This window comes from Myotis myotis, unplaced genomic scaffold, assembly GCF_014108235.1.
Source record: "Myotis myotis isolate mMyoMyo1 unplaced genomic scaffold, mMyoMyo1.p scaffold_m19_p_1, whole genome shotgun sequence".
Classification (NCBI taxonomy): domain Eukaryota; kingdom Metazoa; phylum Chordata; class Mammalia; order Chiroptera; family Vespertilionidae; genus Myotis; species Myotis myotis.
This window is the reverse complement of record NW_023416313.1, coordinates 129,580,049-129,600,732: the sequence shown is the minus strand read 5'-3', so window position 1 is coordinate 129,600,732 and position 20,684 is coordinate 129,580,049. Positions and strand designations below refer to the sequence as shown.

The 20,684-nt window shown below is 38.9% G+C and overlaps 1 protein-coding gene across 1 annotated transcript in view; it reads left to right on the top strand.

Annotated features, from left to right (window-relative positions):
- Positions 1 to 708: 708 nt before the first annotated feature.
- The window catches only part of ODAD2 (outer dynein arm docking complex subunit 2), a 206,664-nt gene continuing 186,688 nt past the window's right edge, over positions 709 to 20,684 (top strand). The window contains 7 exon segments of the mRNA XM_036337850.1: positions 709 to 761; positions 843 to 1,000; positions 3,302 to 3,494; positions 4,095 to 4,201; positions 4,376 to 4,512; positions 7,188 to 7,301; positions 20,029 to 20,234. Of these exon segments, the coding sequence (XP_036193743.1) occupies positions 709 to 761; positions 843 to 1,000; positions 3,302 to 3,494; positions 4,095 to 4,201; positions 4,376 to 4,512; positions 7,188 to 7,301; positions 20,029 to 20,234 (968 nt within the window).

Sequence of the window (20,684 nt, the reverse complement as noted above, 5' to 3'; positions counted from 1 at the left end):
AAGTAGTAGAAACCTATAGAACTATCACTGCCATAAAAAACATCTTAAAAATTTTTAAATGCCAACTTAAAAAATCATCAAAATGGACAGAAATACAAATATAAGAGTCCCAATAATTTCTAATCAGGAAAAAAACATTTAGAAAAACTGCTTAAAATCCTAGAATAAACCTAATTAAGGTGTTTGGAGTAGGAAAATAATCTATAGTGAGGATCTGGTTTGTCTTTTTATATAGCTTTTTTGTTCATAAACAGTACAGAATAGCCAAGAACATTTTTAACCATTAATTACTGTGATGTAAAAATTGTATAGCCCTGGCCAGGTAGCACAGTTGCTTAGGTTGTCTTCCTGATATGACAAGATTGTGGATTTGATCCCCAATCAGAGCACATACAAAAATCAACTAACAAATGCATCAATAAGTGGAACAACAAATCTTCTCTCTTTCTCTCTCCCTTTTCTTCTCTCTCCCCCCTCTCTCTAAAGTTAATAAATTAAAATAATTATATAAATATAATATTAGAAATCCTCAAAACATGAATGGTTTTAAAAGATGTCAAACATATTATAAAAACAAAAAACTGGTTGAGTTTGTGTAGGTTTTTAAGAAATTGCTTAAAGTTTTCTTCCTGGATATGTCATATTGTTCACTATCATTCCTAATAAGTTTGGGGTTTTAAGGGACTGAGAGTGGATGAAAGTGGGAAAATGGATGAGTTTCTAGCAAGAGGCATTTATAGTCTCTATTTTATAATGATAACGTGGGAATAATTTGCCAAAATATCTTAAATTTAACTTCCGAAATCCCGTTACTCTAAGCTTTCCTTTTTTTCATTTTTTAGTGCAACAACAGTCAAATCAGAAGAATCTGATGAAAATGGACAGCCTTTGCTATTTCTTTCTGTACCATAAATTAAAGTTAGGAGTTTGGGGCAGCTGTCATGCTTGTTATTGATTGCTAAAGATACAAAGCTGAAGGAAGCACAAGCATGCATTGAAGGTGATATTTACACTCTAGCCTGTGATTTGAACTTATAGAAACATAATCTTGGGGGAAATCTTGTTATAGTCTCTTGAAAAAAGTTTTGTAACCTAAAAGGTAAAAAATTATATTCAGCTTCATAAAAATGTCATTAATCTTACTTGGCTGAAATGTTATGCTGATATCAAATTTCTACTTTAAAATGAAAGGCCCAATACTTAACCACTAGTAAGCTTCTACATTTCTAATTTCAAAGAGAGTTTTCTTAGCTTCTGGAACAACCTGAAGCCTGTAGCCTTTAAAGTCCATATCCATGACCAGAATGAATCCATCCCTCCCTCCCTCCCTCCCTCCCTTTTCCCCTTCTTCTCTGTAAACATGTCCTAAGCATGTCTGTGTGTAAGGAGTAAATATATATATTTATGCATATCTATATAATAAAAGCCTAAGCAACTTTTATGGCAGAATGACCGGAACAACCGATTACTATGATGTGCACTGACCACCAGGGGGTAGACGCTCAATGAAGAAGCTTTTCCCTGGTGGTCAGTGCGCTCCCACAGGGGGAGCACCACTCAGCCAGAAGCCGGGCTCACGGCTGGTGAGCACAGCAGTGGTGGCAGGGAGCGAGCCTAAGCTGTCAGTTGGACATCCCCCAAGGGGCCTAGGACTGTGAGAGAGCGCAGGCCGGGCTAAGGGATTTCCCCCTACCCCATGCACGAATTTCATGCACTGGGCCTCTAGAATATACACACACACACACGTATGCAGTTTGAACAGGTGGAAAAGACTGTTAGAAGACCTGTAGACTAAGGGAAGCATGCAATTGTGAAAAGAAGCATGCATTTGTGAATACTGAGCACTGGTACACACATAGTTCTAGTGATGATTCTTCTAAGGAGAACAGTATTTCTCTACAAATCAATTCTGAATATATTAATTGAATGCCTCATGGTCAACTAAAAAAAAGAAAGGAATGTCTTGTTCTTTGTCCTGTTAGGGAGATGACATATACTGGTGAAATTACTATAAAGATAGACATCTCAAAGGGTATAAGAAAGTTCCTAAATTCAGTAAATCTGAGAAGTGGACATTGATTCTAATTGAGTTGATTAGAGAAAGCATAATGAAAGAAATACAGTTGAGTGGGCTTCAATGGATTTGTTTGACTTTATGTTTCTTATTACCCCATCTAATAAAAGTAATATGCAAATTAACCATCACTCCATCACAAAGATGGTGGCGGCCACGGAGTTGGAGCAAGCAGGAGGCTTGGGTTGCCCCTGGTGATGGAGGAAGCCAAGCTTCCTGCCTGCCCTGGCCGAACCTGGGCTCTGCTCAAGGCTACAAAGTTTCAATTATAGAAGATAAATAAATCCCAGATACCTGTGAAAAAAAAAAAAGAAAAAAGGACAGGCTGGGAGCTTGGGTCACTATGGGGGGGGGTTGGAGGGGGTGGCATGGCCAGCCTGAAAACGGCCCTCAGCCCCTCACCCAGGCTAGCCAGGCACCCCATTGGAGGACCTCCACCCTGAAGGGGGTGTGGCCAGCGTGAAAGCCCTCAGCCCCTCACCCAGGCTGGCCACACCCCCATGGGTTGAGGGTCCCCGCTGGGGGGCTTGGCCAGCCTACAAACATCCATCAGCCCATCACCCAGGCTGGCCAGGCACCCCAGTGGGGACCCCCACCCTGAAGGGGGTGTGGTCAGCCTGAAAACGGCCCTCAGCCCCTCACCCAGGCTGGCCAGGCACCCCAGCGGGATCCCCACCCTGATCCAGGACACCCTGCAGGTCAAACCAGCTGGCCCCCACCCATGCACTAGGCCTCTATCCTATATAATAAAAGGGCAATATGCAAATTGACCCTAACAGCAGAATGACTGGGAATGACTGGTCACTATGACACACACTGACCACCAGGGGGCAGATGCTTAATGCAGGAGCTGCCCCCTGGTGGTCAGTGTGCTCCCACAGGGGGAGCTCTGTTCAGCCACAAGCCAGGCTGATGGCTGCAGCACAGTGGTGGTGGCGGGAACCTCTCCCACCTCCTCAGCAGTGCTAAGGATGTCCTACTGCTGCTTAGGCCTGCTCCCCGCTGGCATCCCCCGAGGGCTCCCGGACTGCCAGAGGGATGTCTGACTGCCAGCTTAGGCCCAATCCCCCAGGAAGTGGCCAGCAGGTGGACATCCCCCGAGGGGTCCCAGACTGCAAGAGGGCACAGGCCAGGCTGAGGGACCCCCCCCCCCCCAAATGCACACATTTTTGTTCACTGGGCCTCTAGTAGAAGATAGAATAATTTTTAATAATTTATTTTGGTCAGCTAACAGAAATCCTGTAGCAAAAATCCTGGGCTTAGATTATAATACAATGAAAGAAGACTCATCTGTATTAAATATTCTTGATAAATTAACCAAAGACAATGATACTGAAAGTGAGATTAAGATTAAGATTGCCATGCTACTTAAGCAACTGGATGTACACCTCCTCAATCATCCTCTAAAACATATTTCATTGTGAGTATTTAAAAAGATAAACCTCTAAACAGTAGTGCAAAAAGTGCTTTCAGAGTTTTAGGAAAAAATGAGAAAAATAAAGTATGGGAATTATTGCTATTGATTTAACATTCAATTGTATTGGAATAAAATTTTAGTTTATCACATGGATATTTCTAGTTCTAAAAATTAAAATTTGCTCTTAACAGTGCTAAACAATCTAGTGGGGTTTCATCTAATTCTGAAGACATTAAGTGGCCTTAGAATATTTGGAGTCTCTTAAAAGACTCAAATAAATTATTAAATTATAATGTAAATATTATGTAGAGTTTTCAGGTTTAAAACTTGTTCATTTTTCTAGTGCTTTCTAGTATTTTAGTATTATCATTAAGAAATAAAATTAATAAGTGAATATATTTAATTTCAGTAATTCCTTGATGGTTTGACAGTGTTTGACATTATAACATGGCTAAAATTAACTGCAATTTTGTTATTGTTGTATAATTACCTCCAATTTTAATTATAAAAAATATTTCCCTTGACATAATGGTATGTCTTCATGTATATTTTATACAATCTGTTATAAAATATTTTAAATGAACATCTAAACATTTATTTCAGAGAAATACTTTTAAATCCAGCGGCAGTTAAGAACGATATAGAACTGCTCAAATGTTTCTCGGGAAAAGGAGAACAAACAATCTTGGAATCTATCAAATATACCTCAGGTTTACATCTTCTCAGATTCATTTATGTTATATAAGTTTTCATAATTATCATTCAAAATGCTTCAATAGCTACATTGGAATTTAATATTTAAGAAAATGAAAACAATTTAATAATATTTATTTTTGGGCCAACATATTTTACAAAACTCTAAGCTGATTGATAATTGGTTTCAGATTATGAATATTCAAATGGATGTCGAGCCCCACCTTGGAGGCAGATTCTGGGGGAAATTTGTTATGTGCTGGTGAAACCACATGATGTTGAAACTTTGTGCATTACTTGTAGTGAAGAAGGAGTGTTTTTAAATGGTGTAAGTAATTTTTAAAAAACAGAATTGACATTGGTGCTTAGGTTGGTGTCTTGAAGTGCAGACATGTCTCTAGTGTTGAACCCCTTGAGCATAGAAAATGAAACGCTGTTCTGTGGGATTCCAGCAGATCCCTTTGCTGTGTGTGTTTGCTGTCTCAGAATTAGCCCCAGTGTCCCCATCACTGGCCAGTCTTCTAAGAAATGGCTTCCAACAGACTCATTCCACTCCATAGAAGAAAAACCTCTTTAACATAATCACAAGTACTAAAGGAAAGAAAAGTCAAAAAAAGAGCACTGAGATAACACAGAAGCAATAACTGCAGCTTCTGCCCTCAGAGTTGAGGGATAAAGGGAAGAGGAGGAGGGATTGTCAAAATGTGGATGCCTGGAGGAGGTGCCCCATGCAGGTAGGACCCTGATGCCTGGGGAGGGGCTACTGCCAGGCTGTGTGAGTACCTTAGGATCTCAGAGGAGGACCCTTGCAGGGCTGAGGCTTAGACTCCTGGGGAGTAGACCCTGCTTGCCTGGGTGAAGGTCCCTTAGGAGCTCAGAGGAGGGTTCCCCACAAAACTTGGACTTAGACCTCTGAGGATTGGTCACTTCTAGGCTGTGCTAGTCCCCCCGGAGCTCAGGTGGCCTCCATGACACTGGGACCCAGTCGTCTGAGGAGTGAATGCTGCCCAATTAGTGCTGGTCCCTCAGGAGCTTAGAGGATCTTGTCAGCAGAGACTCAAATCTTTGAAGATGGTGCCCTGGTAGGTATTTCTCAGGGGGAGGGTGTGAAGAGCCTTGTTCTGGGACTACAGGGAGAAATACTTCTGGAAATTAGAACCAACTGTTGCTACTGGAAGCAACTGCCGCTGCCAGGGGCGTGGGACCGTTGCTGGGGTGACGAACAGCAACGGGCGCCAAGTAGAAGGGAGCATGTCTCTTCTCTCACTTTCTGTTGACTGAAGCTAACCTGCCTGGCAAAGGTGAAGCAGTTTTGCAGACTCCCAGCCCGAGTATCACACAGCAGAGTGGATAGGTGAGCTTTGAGCTGAGAGCGAAACAGCACAGAGCCTTCTGAGTTTTCTAGATTAAAGAACTTTCGAGTCTCATATCTGTTCACTGAATTTAGCTAGAAGGAGCTTAGCTTTCTTCTCTGCAACACCCTGCCCTCAGTGTCTTCAATGTAGTTTTGGGTCTCGCTATAACCGGACAATCAATGGGTCCGTGCTGCCTGTTTCTACTTGAGCCGATTAAGCAGAGACAGGGTTAAATCATATTAGCGTTTATTCCAATACTGCTGGTATTTTAGGAGAGCAGCAGGTCATCCACAGAAATCTGCTCTGCACCCTACCATAAACCAGCTTATATTGGGTAGAAGGACAGAGATTACATGGGGAAGTCGGCAAAAAGGGCAAATGGGTAGTTTACAGATATGCAAAAGGACAGGGCGGGGGCGGGGGGCGTCTTCAAAGGGCTGATTTCAAAGGGCTGGTTTCTGCAACAAATTTGTTAATCTTTCCATTATAATATCCAGTTGAGCTCCCAGGTACCCGGTACTTTCTTTAATCAGAACAAAACAATCACGGTTAACAGAGCATGATTAATATTTCTTACAATTATAGCTGGTTCCCAGTATTTTATTTCTGCCCCTATCACCACCAGGAAATTCTGCAGGGAGGACCCAAATCCCTAGTGGGGCCCCAGCTATTACAGGGGACTGCTTAGAGAGTTGTCACACCTGGGCTTGGGTTGGTGTCCAGTTACTGTGCCATGTTCTTGATTACTTGTAGCGCCTTTCCTGACATGCCGTAGGTGCTTTTCTGATCAGCATGACAATTAGCTTATTTCTGCAGTAGAGGAGGGAGATGGCCTAAATGTAATTTTGCTTGTGGTTTGTTTTGATACTTTAGAAAAGTGAAATTTCCAATTAAAAAATAAGAAATTAAAAAAGGAATGATTTGTGTTGACTTTCCTGAGTGGGATAAGGAGCCTTTGCTTCTTATAAAAGGCCATTGATTCACAGACCAGTTTATTTGATATGGAAACATCTAAGTATTCCCCTTTGTTTAAAAATGAAACACAAGGAACATGAAACTATTCAGTAATTACAACAAAATGTATAATACACTACAGTTACATATATATTTGGTTAAGGGAGAATAATGGGGGCAGGAAAGAAGAGAGGGATGAGGGGAAAAAAAGACAAGAAGAGAGACAGAGGAAAAGGTGGAAGGACAGACAGTTGGTTGCATAGAGACATAGCCCTAGAAAATAAGCCTAGAGCAACCATGCTACACAGAACAAGAGAGCAGTGTGACAAACGAAACACAGGCTTTCCTGTGGTGGCATTCTAATCTCGAGGCCTTTTATGACCTCAAAGGCTCTTGAAGTCATAATGTATTTCTCTTTAGAGGAGCCTAGAGGGAAGGAGGTTCTCACTCTCTTGCTGAATAGCAGAGGGCCCTGCTGCATATAGGAGGTACTCAGTAAAGGCTTGCTGAAAGAATGAGTGAATAGGTAACAGTACTTTAAGAGGGAAGGGTTTTGCCTTTACATTTCATATATAAAGACTACTGTATGGATCCTTTAGAGAAGAAAAAAAAATGTGTACTTGGGTTGTGATGTGTTGATCAGTTTCTTATATTGCTATTATATTAAATAATAGCACAACTTTTTCTCCCAAAGGGCAAAACAGATGATGAGGAAATTAATTATGAGAGAAAAGGAGTGATTTATAAAGACCTTGTCACATGTTTAAAAGAAAAATCAGCAAAATTTTCAGAGAATATGTCTAAACAGGTAAGTTTTATAGTCTCTTGAACTTTCATAGCATTATATTACTTGACGATAACTTTCTATAGTGTAAAAAGTTAGAGTAAATGTGCCTGTTGTTGGGCACTGCTTTTAATTACTAGAGTGTCTTACACAGTAATGTAAAGTAAGAAATATTGTAAGGTAGTACTTTAAGAATGTTTCTCATTTTCTTTAGGTGATAGATACAATATTTCACTTTGTTTTCATTTTCCCTTTTGAATGCATAACACTAAGAATAAAGGACTCAATCCTGTTAGTGAAGCCTAGATGTTTTGAGTATTTTCATCCCATGATCACTACCTAACTACATGTGCGTAGAACTGTGCCTTTTGTGTCCTCCCTGGTTTTTGAAATAATGCTGAACAAAGAAAATAAAATGTTGACTAAAGTTGATATGAGTAAGAACGATATGCAAGAAACACTAATATGTTGTACTTGACTTCAGGCTGATTCTCAAGCTGGTGTCAGTTCAGTAGAGTCCCCCGAGATGGTTTCTCAGGCCCATTTTTTCCTAACCTGCCACTTTGGGAGTGCTACCTTTTCTTCCTGGACTGTTCCTGCTCTTGTCATGGCACTTCTCTGTCTTCCTGTGGATTCTTTTTTGTTTTCTAGTGTTTGATCACCTGTTTCCTGGACCTGAGTTTTCCTTTGTTGTTGCTATTTTTGTTATAAAATATATACATAAAATGTAAAATTTGCCACTTTATCCATTTTAAATACATTATCCAGTGCTATTAATTGCATTCACAATATTGCACAAACATTACTACTGTCTCTTCCAAATCTTTTTCATCATCCCAAATTAAAACTTGTACCCATTAAGCAATAACTTTCCGGTCCTCCTTCCCTCAGCTCCTGGTAAACTCTAATCTACTTTCTGAGCCTGTGAATTTTTCTGTTTTAGAGATTTCATATAAGTAGATACATACAGTTGTCCTTTGTGTTTGGCTTATTTCACTTAGCAGGATGTTTTTGTTTTATACAGGAAGCTGTCTGCTGAGACCAGATTTAGTTTCATTTTTATTTTTTATTGTTGACAGTATTACAGATGTCTCCCATTTCTTCTGCCTTTCCCCGCCCTCGCCCAGCCCCTACCCTACTCCCAGGTCTTCACTACCCTATTGCCTGTGTCCGTGGGCTATGCATATCCTATATAATAAAAGGGTAATGTGCAAATAGACCGAACGGCAGAATGACCGGTCACTATGATGTGCACTGACTACCAGGGGGCAGATACTTAATGCAGGAGCTGCCCCCTGGTGGTCAGTGCACTCCCACAAGGGTAGCACCGCTTAGCCAGAAGCTGGGCTGATGGCTGGCAAGCACAGTGGCAGTGGCGGGAGCCTCTCCTTCCTCCTCGGCAGTACTAAGGAAGTCCGACAGCCAGGCCTAAGCCATCAGTTGGACATCCCCCAAGGGCTCCCAGACTGCGAAAGGGTACAGGATGGGCTGAGGGACCCGCCCCCCAAGCACACGAATGTCATGCACTGGGCCTCTAGTAAGTGTATAAGTTCTTTAGTTTATCTCTCCTCATTACCCCACCCCCACATTGAGGTATGTCAGTCTGTTCTATGCCTCCATGCTTAGGGTCTTATTTTATTAATTAGTTTTGTTCATTAGATTCTACAAATAAGTGAGACCATGTGATAGTTAAAAATAGTACCTGTGGGCTTTTCATGTAGGGCCTTGATCATGTTAAGGAAGCTTTTTCTGTTCAGTTTTCCTTTTCTTGGTACACCCCATAAATTTGGTAGAGCTTTCTGAGTAGCACAGGCACATAAGAGGAAAAAATTGATGGCTAATATGCCTGAAAATATCTTTATTCTTTTCTCTCAGTTGTTTCTATAATGACAGTTTGAAAATAATTTTTACTTAGAATTTTAAAGGCATTTACTTATGTTACCTGGTTGCTTTGCTTTGCCATCTAATAAAGTCTTTAGGATGATGTTATGGTTGGTGTCGGTTGTTTGTTTTTTCATTAATGATACATGCATAAAAATCATATGTGCATAAAAAATGGAAAATATTTTTTGTGTTTTATCTTTAATCATTGTTTTCCTCTCTGTTCTTTTTTTGAAATGTACTCGTTGGATGTTGGACCTCTGAAATTGATCCTCTGATTATATTTTCTGTCACTCCTCCCCACCTTCCTATAAATATTTCTTTACTTTATCTTTCAAATATTGCACATATCCTTAAAATTTAAGCTCTCTTATTTTCTTATTTTTAACATTATGTTTATGGATATTTATTTTTACATAACACATACTTTTATTTCTCTTGGGTAAAACCTAGGAGTTAAATGGCAAGGTCATATGATAGTTGTATGTTTAACTTTTTAAGTAACTGGAAAACTGCTTTGCAAAGTGGTTGTAATATTATACATTCACTCTGGTTGTGTATGAGAGTTCCAGTTCTTCCACATAGTCATTATAATTGACATGGTCAGTTCTTTAATTTTAGACATCCTTATAGGTGTATACTGGTACCTCAGTGAATTTTAATTACCATGTCTTGAATGCACCCTTTTATATGCTTATTTTCCATTTATATATCTTATAGGCTGAAGTGGCTATTCAGATATTTTTCATATTTTTATTGGATTGTTTGATTTCTTATTTTTTCATTGCAAGAGATATCTATATTTATATGCTTGGCTTATGTATTCTGTCAGATATATGATTTATACATATTTTCTCCCAGTTTGTGGCTTATTTCATTTTCCAAATAGGGTCTTTCAAAGAGCAAATGCCCTCAACTTTGATGAAGTCCAACTTATTAATTTTTATAGTGTTATATCTAATAAAGCTTTGTGTAAACCAATGTCACAAAAATTTTCTTCGGTGTATTCTTCTAGAAGTTTTCAAATGCTGTTTTACATTTTAGACCTGCAGTACATTTTCTTTTTTATACATGATATGACTATAGATGAGAGTTCCTTTCCCCCCTTTTGCATGAGGATATATAATTATTTCAGCACCATTTATTGAAAAAAACTACCCTTTGTCCACTGAATTACCTTTATACCTTTATCAAAAATTAGTTACCCATATGTGTGGGTGTATTTCTGTTCCTGTTTTTATACCAGTATCACACTGTCTTGATTTATTATAGTTTGTAAGTCTTGAAGTCAGGTTGTGTCAATACTCGAATGTTATTGTTCTTTTTCAAAGTTGTTTGGCTAATCTATATCTTTTGCATGTCCAAAAAGAATATTAAAGTCAGATGGTCAATTTATTCATAAAAAGCCTGAAGGATTTATGATTGAGGTTGTATTGAATTTGTAGATAAATTTAGGGAGGATTTACATCGTAACAACATTGAAGTTTCTAATCCATGAACACAGTATGTCTTGCCGTTTATTTAGGTCTTATTTAATTTCTCTCAGCAATGCTTTGTAACTTGCTGGGCATGGATCTTAAATACCTCTTGTGAAACCAGTCTGTGTTGGGGCTATCATTAATGCTAGTTTTAAAATTTTGATTTCTGATTATTTGTTGCTTCTATATACAAATACACTTGATTTTTGTATGTTGGTTATATATCCTGAAACCTTGCTAAAGTTACTAGTTCTAGTATCTGGTTTGTAAATTCTAGAGGATTTTTTATGTAGATGATCATGTTAATCCTCACTTGAGGTTATTTTTCCTATTAATTTTTGGAGAGAGTGGAAGGCAGGGAGGGAGAAGAGGGGAGAGAAAGAAAGAGGGAGGCGGGGGCGAGAGAGAGAAAGAAAGGGAGAGAGAACAGAACATCGATTTGAGAGACATATCCATTGATTGCCTCTTGCACACACCCTGACCTGGGCAGAGGATAGAACCTAAAACCCAAGTATGTGCCCTTGACAGGGTTTGAACCCTTGAACCTTTGGTGTGCTGGCCGATGCTCTAACCATGGAGAACATCAGCCAGGACACCATCCTGTATTTTTCAGATGCTTAAAAAGAATGTGTATTCTGCTGTATTGGGTGGCTTGTTCTATAAATGTGGATTACATCACGTGGTTTTTGGTGATGTTCAGTTCTTCTGTAACCTTACTGATTTTCTATCAGTTGTTGAGAGAGGGGTGTTGAAGTCTTCCAACTATAATTGTGAATTTGTCTATTTCTCCTTTTACTTCTGTTTTTGTGTTTGCACCTCTGCATATGCATTTAGGAGGGTTAAATCTTTTTGATAGATTGACCATTTCATCATTGTATAAAATCAGTTTCTGTCCTTGGTAATTTTCTTTTTTCTGAAGTTTACTTAATCTTTTGGTAATGTAGCCTCTTCTGCTTTCTTTTAACTAATGTTTGCATGGTATATTTGTCCTCTCCCTTTACTTCCAAGCTACCTATCCTATATAATAAAAGGATAATATGCAAATTGACCCTTATGGCAGAACGACAGTTCGCTATGTCATGCACTAACCACCAGAGGGGCAAACACTCAACACAGTGTGCTCCCTCAGGGAGAGCTCTGCTCAGCCACAAGCCAAGCCTCTCCCACTTCCTCAGCAGCACTAAGGATGTCTGACTGATGGCTTAGGCCCACTGTCATTAGTTGGACATCCCCCAAGGGCTCTCAGACTGCCAGAGGGATGTCTGACTGCCAGCTTAGGCCCAATCCCCCAGGGAGTGGGCCTAAGCTGGCAGGTGGACATCCCCTGAGGAGTTCTGGACTGCAAGAGGGTGCAGGCCATGCTGAAGGAGCCCCTTTGACAAGTGCACGAATTTTCATGTACCAGGCCTCTAGTATCTTTATATTTGAATTGAGTTTCTTGTAGCTAGCATGTAAGATGAGTCATTTTTAAAAATCTACTCTGTGAAACTCTAATTGGTGTGTTTATATCATTTACATTTACTTATTGATATGTTAGGGCTTAAGTCTGCCAGTTTAGTTTGTTTTCTGTTCATAGTTTTTCTTTGGATTACTTGAATAACTTTTTTTAAAATTTCATTTTGATTTACCCATCCACAGTGTTTTCAGTGCATCTCTTTGTATGGATTGTTTCGTAGTGGCTATTTTATTACATTATGCATACATAATAGATCATAATCTACTTATCTTTTTACCAGTTTTCATGAAGTATACAAATAATCTCACCCTTTAAGTCCCTTACCTTCTCTCATCCTATCTAATAAAGAAGGAATATGCTAATTGACCTTCACACCATTGCAAAGATGGTGGCACCCACAGCCAATAAGGAGGTAATATGCTAATTGACTGATCCACCCTCAAATATGGCAGCACCCACAGTCACAAGATGGCATTGCCTAATCCCCTCAGCCCCGCTGGGGCAGCAGGTGCATGGGAAGGCCCGGCCACTTCGTGTGCCTGCCTCTGGAGTCCCCCAGTCCCCTCAGCCTCCCAGCTGCCCAGGGCCGCCCGAGGCTCAGGTAACCAGGCTGGCCAAGGCTTGCACTGCTGGCAGTGGCAGCAGCAGAGGTGTGATGGAGGTGTCACCTTCCCCTGATTGCCGGGTCGCCTCCTGCCCCTGAGGGCTTCCAGATTGTGAGAGGGGGCAGGCTGGGCTGAGGGACCCCCCTCCCCCCCACTCCAGTGCATGAAAATTCATGCACTGGACCTCTAGTTTATAATATAATTGTCTTTATTTCCTTTCCATACATTGAAATGAGACAGTGTTAAATTTTTTACTTCAACAATGAAGCATCATTTAGAAAGTCTTTTGTATTTACCACTGCTTTCACTGTTCTCTTCTTTTCTGATTGTGCAAGTTTCCTTCTTTTATCATATCCTCTCTGTTTAAGAACTTACTCTGTTATGGTAGGACTGTTGGTGACAAACTCTCTTAGTTCTCCTTTATCTGAGAACTTCTTGAATTCTCCTTCATTGCTGAAGAATATTTTCCCTAGATATGGTATTCTTGGTTGACAGCTCTTTACTTTTAGCACTTGAAAAATGTTATTCTAGTCATTCTGGCCTCCATGGTTTCTCATGAGAAATCTATTGTAATTGTTTTTCCCTTATAGGTAAAATATTGTTTTTCTCTTGCTGCTAAGAATTTTCCTTGTCTTTAGTTTTATGGTTTGCTTATTATGTGTCTTGGCAAGGATTTTTTGGGTTTATTGTGTTTAGGTTTTTTTTTCTCTTCTTAAATATTAGATTTATGTCTTTTTCCAAGTTTGGGAAAATTTCAGACATTCTTAGAATACATTTTTCAGTCTGACCTTCTTACTCTTCTCCTTCTGGTTCTCTGGTGACATATATGTTGAATTTTTTTCTTTTTTTTTTTTGTCATGTGCACACACAGATCTGGAGGGTCTGTTCATATTTTTTCCCAATCTATTTTCTCGTTGTTCAGATTGGGTAATTTCTCTTGCTATATCCTCAAATTAATGGATTCTCTCCTCTATCCTCTCTATTCTCTTGCTGAACTTACCCAGTGAGTTATTTTGGTTCATAAACTTCAGTTTTGAAATTTCCATTTGGTTCTTATTTATATCTTCTATTCATTTGTTGAGACTTTCTTGTTCATTTGTTTCAAGTTTCCGTAATTACTCATTGAAGCACTTATATGATAACTGCTTTAAAATCTTGTCAGATTATTCTAATATCTAGTTCATCTTGATATAAGCATCTATTCATCATCCTTTCTCATTCAAGTTGTGATCTTCTTGGTTCTTGATATAATGAGCGATTTTTTATTGTGTCTTGGACATTTTGTCATTATGTTGTGAAACTTTGGATTTTATTTAAATCTCTTGTTTTAGCAGGTCTTCCTGATGCCTCACTGGTGGAGGTCTGCGGGTATGGTAAGGTGGGAGTGAAAGTCCAAGTTCCCCACTTAGTGTCAATTGACAACCGTGGTGATATAAGTGCTTCATTATTTCTGGGCAGGGATGGAAGTCTCCCATGGGCCTCTTCTGATACTGCCTTGGGTAGAAGGGAGAGGGTGCTTTATTATCCTCTTCCCAGGAGGCCTCTACTTAAAACACTGGACATGAGCCCATCACTGCTTGGTTGTGGTGATGTTCCCGTCATTGTATTAAATTCAATGCCCTTGTACTAAGAGAAGATATTTTGTTATGATTTTAGTTCTTTTAAACATGTTGATGTTTATTTTATTGCCCAAATTATGATCTATTCTGGTGAATTTTTCCTTGTCTATTTGAGAAGAGTGTTTATTCTGCTGCTGTTGGCTGGCGTGTCTTATAAATATCAATTAAGTCAAGTTGATTTATAGTGTTTCTCAGGTCTTCAATATTCTTTTTTTTCTTCTATATATTCTTTTTAAAAAAATCTTTATGTTCTTTTATTGGAGCAAGATTCCTGACCAGTATACAGTGATGTATTCACTGAATAGACCTGTGCAGAAATTACATACTGTCCAGCTAGATATGCTTTATTACACTTTGCCTATTGATGGAATACTAGTAGTTCCACTTATAAAGTTTTATACATCAAATAGCTTTGAATTTGACCAGGTTGTCCATTAATTCATCTCTGAAAAAATTAACTGGCATTTAATTTCAGCTACTATGTTTTACAGCATTAAAAAGCTTAGGCATTAGGTAGCTCTTCAAAATGTTGTTCTATGCACAATGGCATCTAGCAGACAGAGCAGAGTCCATCATCTCACACAGATTCACACAGACGGTTCTCATTGGAGAACGATAAGCTAACTAGCTGGTATTTAAGGGACAAAAGTTCTCCTAACCTGAGTTTCTTAACCACCAACACGGACTTCTTACACTGCAAGCCTGTCTTCTGGGCCACCTTTATAGTGCCAGTGAAGACATGCCAGCCATAGCCCCGTGTGTAACTCAGCATGAGAGCACCAGGTCTGTCTGGTGGCGGTGGCCGGCACTGTTATATCCAGGTAAACAGAGACCCATTTTTAAAATGCCAATTTGATATACAAAATTAAAGGTACAACTAAGTTTGATTGAGCTAAGTTTGCACAATCTGGAATTCCAAATGATTTGAAAATTTTCAGAAACTGATAGCAAATTGTACTCATGGTGTTTCCCCGACATTAATACACTGATTAATCACCCAAATTGATTCAAACCCCTTTACTCAGTCCACATAGCCCCGAGATCATCCTGCAAAGTGCATATCAAAAAATACGGAGTTAGGTTGACAAAGTTTGACAATATGTTATACAAGTCAAACTTGAAATCTGTTCTGAGAGAAAAGCACCAAGTCCTTTATATACACATTTAGTTTTATTTTTTATTTTATTTTATTTTTTTTTAAAATCCTGATTTTATTTTTATTTATTTATTTATTTTTAATTAAATCTTTATTGTTCAGATTATTACATTTGTTCCTCTTTTTCCCCCCCATAACTCCCCTCCTCCCAGTTCCCGCCCCACCCTCTGCCCTCACTCCCCGCACGATTTTTGTCCAGTCTTTTCCCGCATCTCCCACACCCTTTTCCCCCCAAGAATAGTCAGTCCATTCCCTTTCTATGTCCCTGATTCTATTATGATCACCAGATTATTTGTTCACTTGATTCTTAGATTCACTTGTTGATAGATGCATGTTTGTTGTTCATAATTTGTATCTTTACCTTTTCCTTCTTCTTCCTCTTCTTAAAGGATACCTTTCAGCATTTCATATAATACTGGTTTGGTGGTGATGAACTCCTTTAGCTTTTCCTTATCTGTGAAGCTCTTTATCTGACCTTCAGTTCTGAATGATAGCTTTGCTGGATAAAGTAATCTTGGTTATAGGTTCTTGGTATTCATCACTTTGAATATTTCTTGCCATTCCCTTCTGGCCTGCAAAGTTTCTGTTGAGAAATCAGCTGACAGTCGTATGGGTATTCCCTTGTAGGTAACTGAGTTTCTTTCTCTTGCTGCTTTTAGGATCTTCTCTTTGTCTTTTGCTCTTGGCATTTTAATTATGATGTGTCTTGGTGTGGTCCTCTTTGGATTCCTTTTGTTTGGGGTTCTCTGCGCTTCCTGGACCTGTAAGTCTATTTCTTTCACTAGGTGGGGGAAGTTTTCTGTCATTATTTCTTCAAATAGGTTTTCAATATCTTGCTCTCTCTCATCTTCTGGCACCCCTATAATTCTGATGTTGATACGCTTGATGCTGTCCCACAGGCTCCTTACACTATCTTCGTATTTTCAGATTCTTTTTTCATTTTGCTTTTCCAGTTGGGTGTTTTTTGCTTCTTTGCATTTCGAATCTTTGACTTGATTCTTGCGCTCCTCTGGTCTGCTGTTGGGTGTCTGTACAATATTCTTTATTTCAGTCAGTGTATGCTTAATTTCTAGTTGGTTCTTTATCACAACATCGAGGGTCTCATTAGATTTCTTGAGGATCTCACTACATTTATCGGCGGTCTCACCAGTCTTTTCGAGGGCCTTACTAAGTTTATCGGCAGCTTCTAGACAGTTCTTGAGAGACCTTAAAAGTGTGGTTTTGAGCTCTATATCTTCCATTTCTGACATTTGCGTCCTGTTTCTTTGTCTCCACATTTTTTTATCTTTTCTTGGTGCACCCCCTAGTGGTCTTTGTGTGCAGTCTTGTTGTAGTTAAGCCCCGGGGGTGATTTGACCTCTAGGCTAACTGGCTATGAGAGTCAGCTGTGTCTGCAGTGGGAGAGCTTCTGTGCTGGATCTCTAGGGCGGTGCTAATCTAGCGTTTGCCTGAGGCTATCCGGCAAATGGCTCTGTGCAGGGCTTGGGCGGGGCGGGTCCCCAGGGATCTACAGGGCGGGCAGAGCGAGCAGTTATGGCTGCTCTCAGTTCCGTCCCTAGGGGCTCTGCCTCACAGAGTCCCAGCAACCGCTGCAAACCTCGGAGAGAAAGCTGCCTTCGAGTTCCAACCAAAGCCAGACAGTCCCGCTTCTCCCGTTTGAGTCTGGGTCCCTAGAGACTCGCCCGGATCTGGAGCTCAGAGTCTGAAACTCCCTCCTGATTGAAAACAACAAACGCGCCCTCCGTCGCCAGCCCGCTCTGCGCGCACTCCGCACCTGAGTATTTCACTTCAGCACTGCGCCTCCTCTGAGTCTGAGTATGATATTCTCTTTCCTCCTAGTTGTAGAATTTCCACTCAGCCAGCCTTCCTGTGGTTCTGGATGATGTCCGTTCTGTCTTTTAGGTGTACCCTTGAATTGGTTGTTTGAGGCAGCAATCTCCGGCGTTAACCTATGCCACCATCTTGGTTTCTCCCACATTTAGTTTTATTGTAACAAAGCAACTTGTACTCTTTTAATGTTTAAAACTGAGCATCATTTTTCCTTTCCAGTGAAACAAAAAGAAAATTTAAAAATAAACAGGAACAAAATTACAATAGAGAAATGTCAATTCTGAATAAGATCCTACAGGTTCTGCTGATTCTCCCATGGAGTGGCAGGGCTCAAGTCATCATTAGGAGAGAATTTTATTTTAAAAGTGTCATCTTAGACTGCAAAGATGTCTGTTAAACATCACAATTAAACATGCCAAAGGAGAAGCCATGTTGTCAAAATGCCCACTTAACCCACCCAAACATCTCAAACCCAACCTTTGCTGACCTTCTGTAACCCCCCCTTTTTTAAGTTTTTTTTTTTCTTTTTTTAAACAAGAGAAACTAGACAGGTACATGTTGGCAAATGCTAACTGTCCATATTCACATAGAGACACAGTGTAATCTCTGAGCCCAATATGCAGAGAAAGGAGGAAAAAGGCTAGAGCTGGGGCTTAGCAACCTCCAGCTCCCAGCAGAGCTAAGGGAGCAGAAGGTTTTTCTTTTTTTCCCACAGAGCATGGTGGTGTTGATTCCATTAAGCTTTTCTTGAGACAGGAAGGGATAAAAATGAATTTGGACCAGAAAGGGGCAAAGATTCTTTTCCCACAGTATTCTGCTCAAGGTATATCCCCCGCCCCCAAATAAGGTGAGAACAGGGGTATAAAGGAGAGAAAGAAAAAAGACCTCAAAAACAGGGTGACTGAGCACAAGGGGCGGGGGGGGGGGGGGGGGCGGAGAAAAAGAAAAAAAAAAGAATGCAACTTGTTCCCCGGGACTGGAGAAAATTAAAAAAAGGTTGGAATCCATCAGTGTTCATTAGTCATCTCCTTCATCTTCCTCTCCTACTTCCCCCTCATCATCTTCAACTTCTTCACTTTCATCCTCATCCCCTTCTTCATCAATATCATCCAACCTTCCTCGTCATCATCATCATCTCTATAATCTTATTAATTTTTTTGTCAGCTCATTTTATTGATAACTGAGAGAGAAGTTTTGAATTGTTCCAATTGTGGATTTATCTTATTTTTGCTTTTAGATCTGTTTTTGCATCATATATTTTGAAGTTCTGTTGTTTAGTTAATACACAATTAACTAATCACATGTGTTAATTGACTCTGTTATTATGTATCTCCCTCTTTATCCTTGATAATATTATTTATTTTGAAGTCTATTTTGTCTGATTTTAATATAGCTATTCTACTTCCTTTTAATTGTTTTTAATGGAATATTTTCTTCAGCATTTTACTTTTGATAATTTATATTTTTAATACAAAGTACTTTCTTTTAGACCACAAATAGTTGTGTTTTCCTTTTTCATCCATTTTCATTTAACATAACTAGTGATAAAATTGAATTTAAATTTACTATCTTGCTAGTTGTTTATATTGTCCCATTTGTTCTTTTTCCTTTTTTTCCTTTTGTTTAGGTCCTTTTGAATTGAGCTCTTAGAAATGATTCAATTTTATTCATACTATTCATTAGTCAGTTACACTTTTTAAAAAGTTTCTTAGTTGCTGCCCTAGGGCTTCATATATATATATATATATATATATATATATATATATATATATATATATAGAATTTATTATGTCCCACTTTAAATAATACTATACAATTTCACAAATATTTTAAGAACCTCATGATAGTGTACTTGAATGCCTCTCCCTGTCCTTTGTGCTATTGTTATCATATATTTTATTTTTATGTACTAACCCCTCAAAACAGTTACTACTTATGCTTCAGTAAATTATATTTTAGAATGATTAAAAATAATAGTTTTATATTTATTTTTTCCATTTCTATAAATATGTTTATTTTTGCCATTTCTATAGATTATTTCTCTGTATAGATCCAGTGTTTCTGACTGGTATGATATTCCTTGTGATTGAAGGATTTCACTAACATTTCTTCTAGCACAGGCCTTCTGATGGTGAATTCTCTTGGTTTTTGTTCATTTGTGAAAGACTTTATTTTCACCTTCAAATTTGAAAGATATTTTGGGTCTCAGTATATAATTTTGAGTTGACAGGTTTTTCCTCCCCTATTAGTACTTTAAAGACATAATTTTATTTTCTTCTAGCTTGCATTGTTTCTGGTGAGAAGCCTCTTTTAACCATTATGTTTTCTCCTCTATCTATAATGTGTCTTGCATGTCTGACTAGGTAAAGATGTTCTTTTTATCCTTGGTTTTAGCAATTTGAATATGATGACTCCCAGTCAATATAGGTTTGAATTTAATTTTTTCTAGTGGTGATGGAGAGTGAGGAGGTTTTGCCCTGCAGTTGTCTCTGTGTGTGCTGCAGCAGAGGTGAAGTTAGGAACATCACATTACTAGCAGTGTAACTCCAGTCGAGGCCTTGGTGCTGAAGTTATCCTTAGTCAATTGTGTCAGTGAGCAACAGAAGTAAGATGCATCTGAGACTTCCTTTTCTGAATTTATCACCAATGTTAATTTTCAGATAGCACTAGAAAATTCAGAAGGGATATCATTGTAAATATGGTACTTAATTTTTTCTTTAATAAAGCAAACTAAATTTAATGAAGAACTGCCAAAGGAAAAGAATCAGCCTAATGAGACACCTAAGAAGGAAGCAGCAGGTGCCTTACGTAAAGCTAATCCTGGCTCAGACAAGAGTACGTTGGAGAAGAACCAAATTAATTTTGGGAAGAATCACATGATCAAGAGATTAAAGCCAAGTTTAAACTGGAAGACCACTGTTGATTCCAAAGAGTATGTAGACATTTGCATGATGGGATTTTAAAACCATCTTTAGTGACCATATTTGCCTAATTTTTCACAGAACTTTATTTCATAGTAGAAAATACAGAGTAGTATTCTTTCCTGCTCCTCTTCCTATTTCAAGCAGAGAGATTTGACAGGCAACAGGGTTTATATTTGGGTTCTGGAAAGGGAATGGAAGAACACAATTCACTTTCATGGAGTTGGTAAGTTGGGCAAATAACTTGAAAAAGATGATACAACACACGGAGAAATCACATGGGCTACTTGTTAAGTGGGAGGTGAATTTTTAAATTCAGCTTTTTGTATGTGCTTATTTTTTTAAATTAAGAATTTACCTAAGTGTTTAATGAAAACCAAGTAGGTGCCAAAGACTATGCTAAAGCTGGGGATACATAGAAAATCAGATACAGGCCTTTCCGTAACATTGGGTGGAGAAGG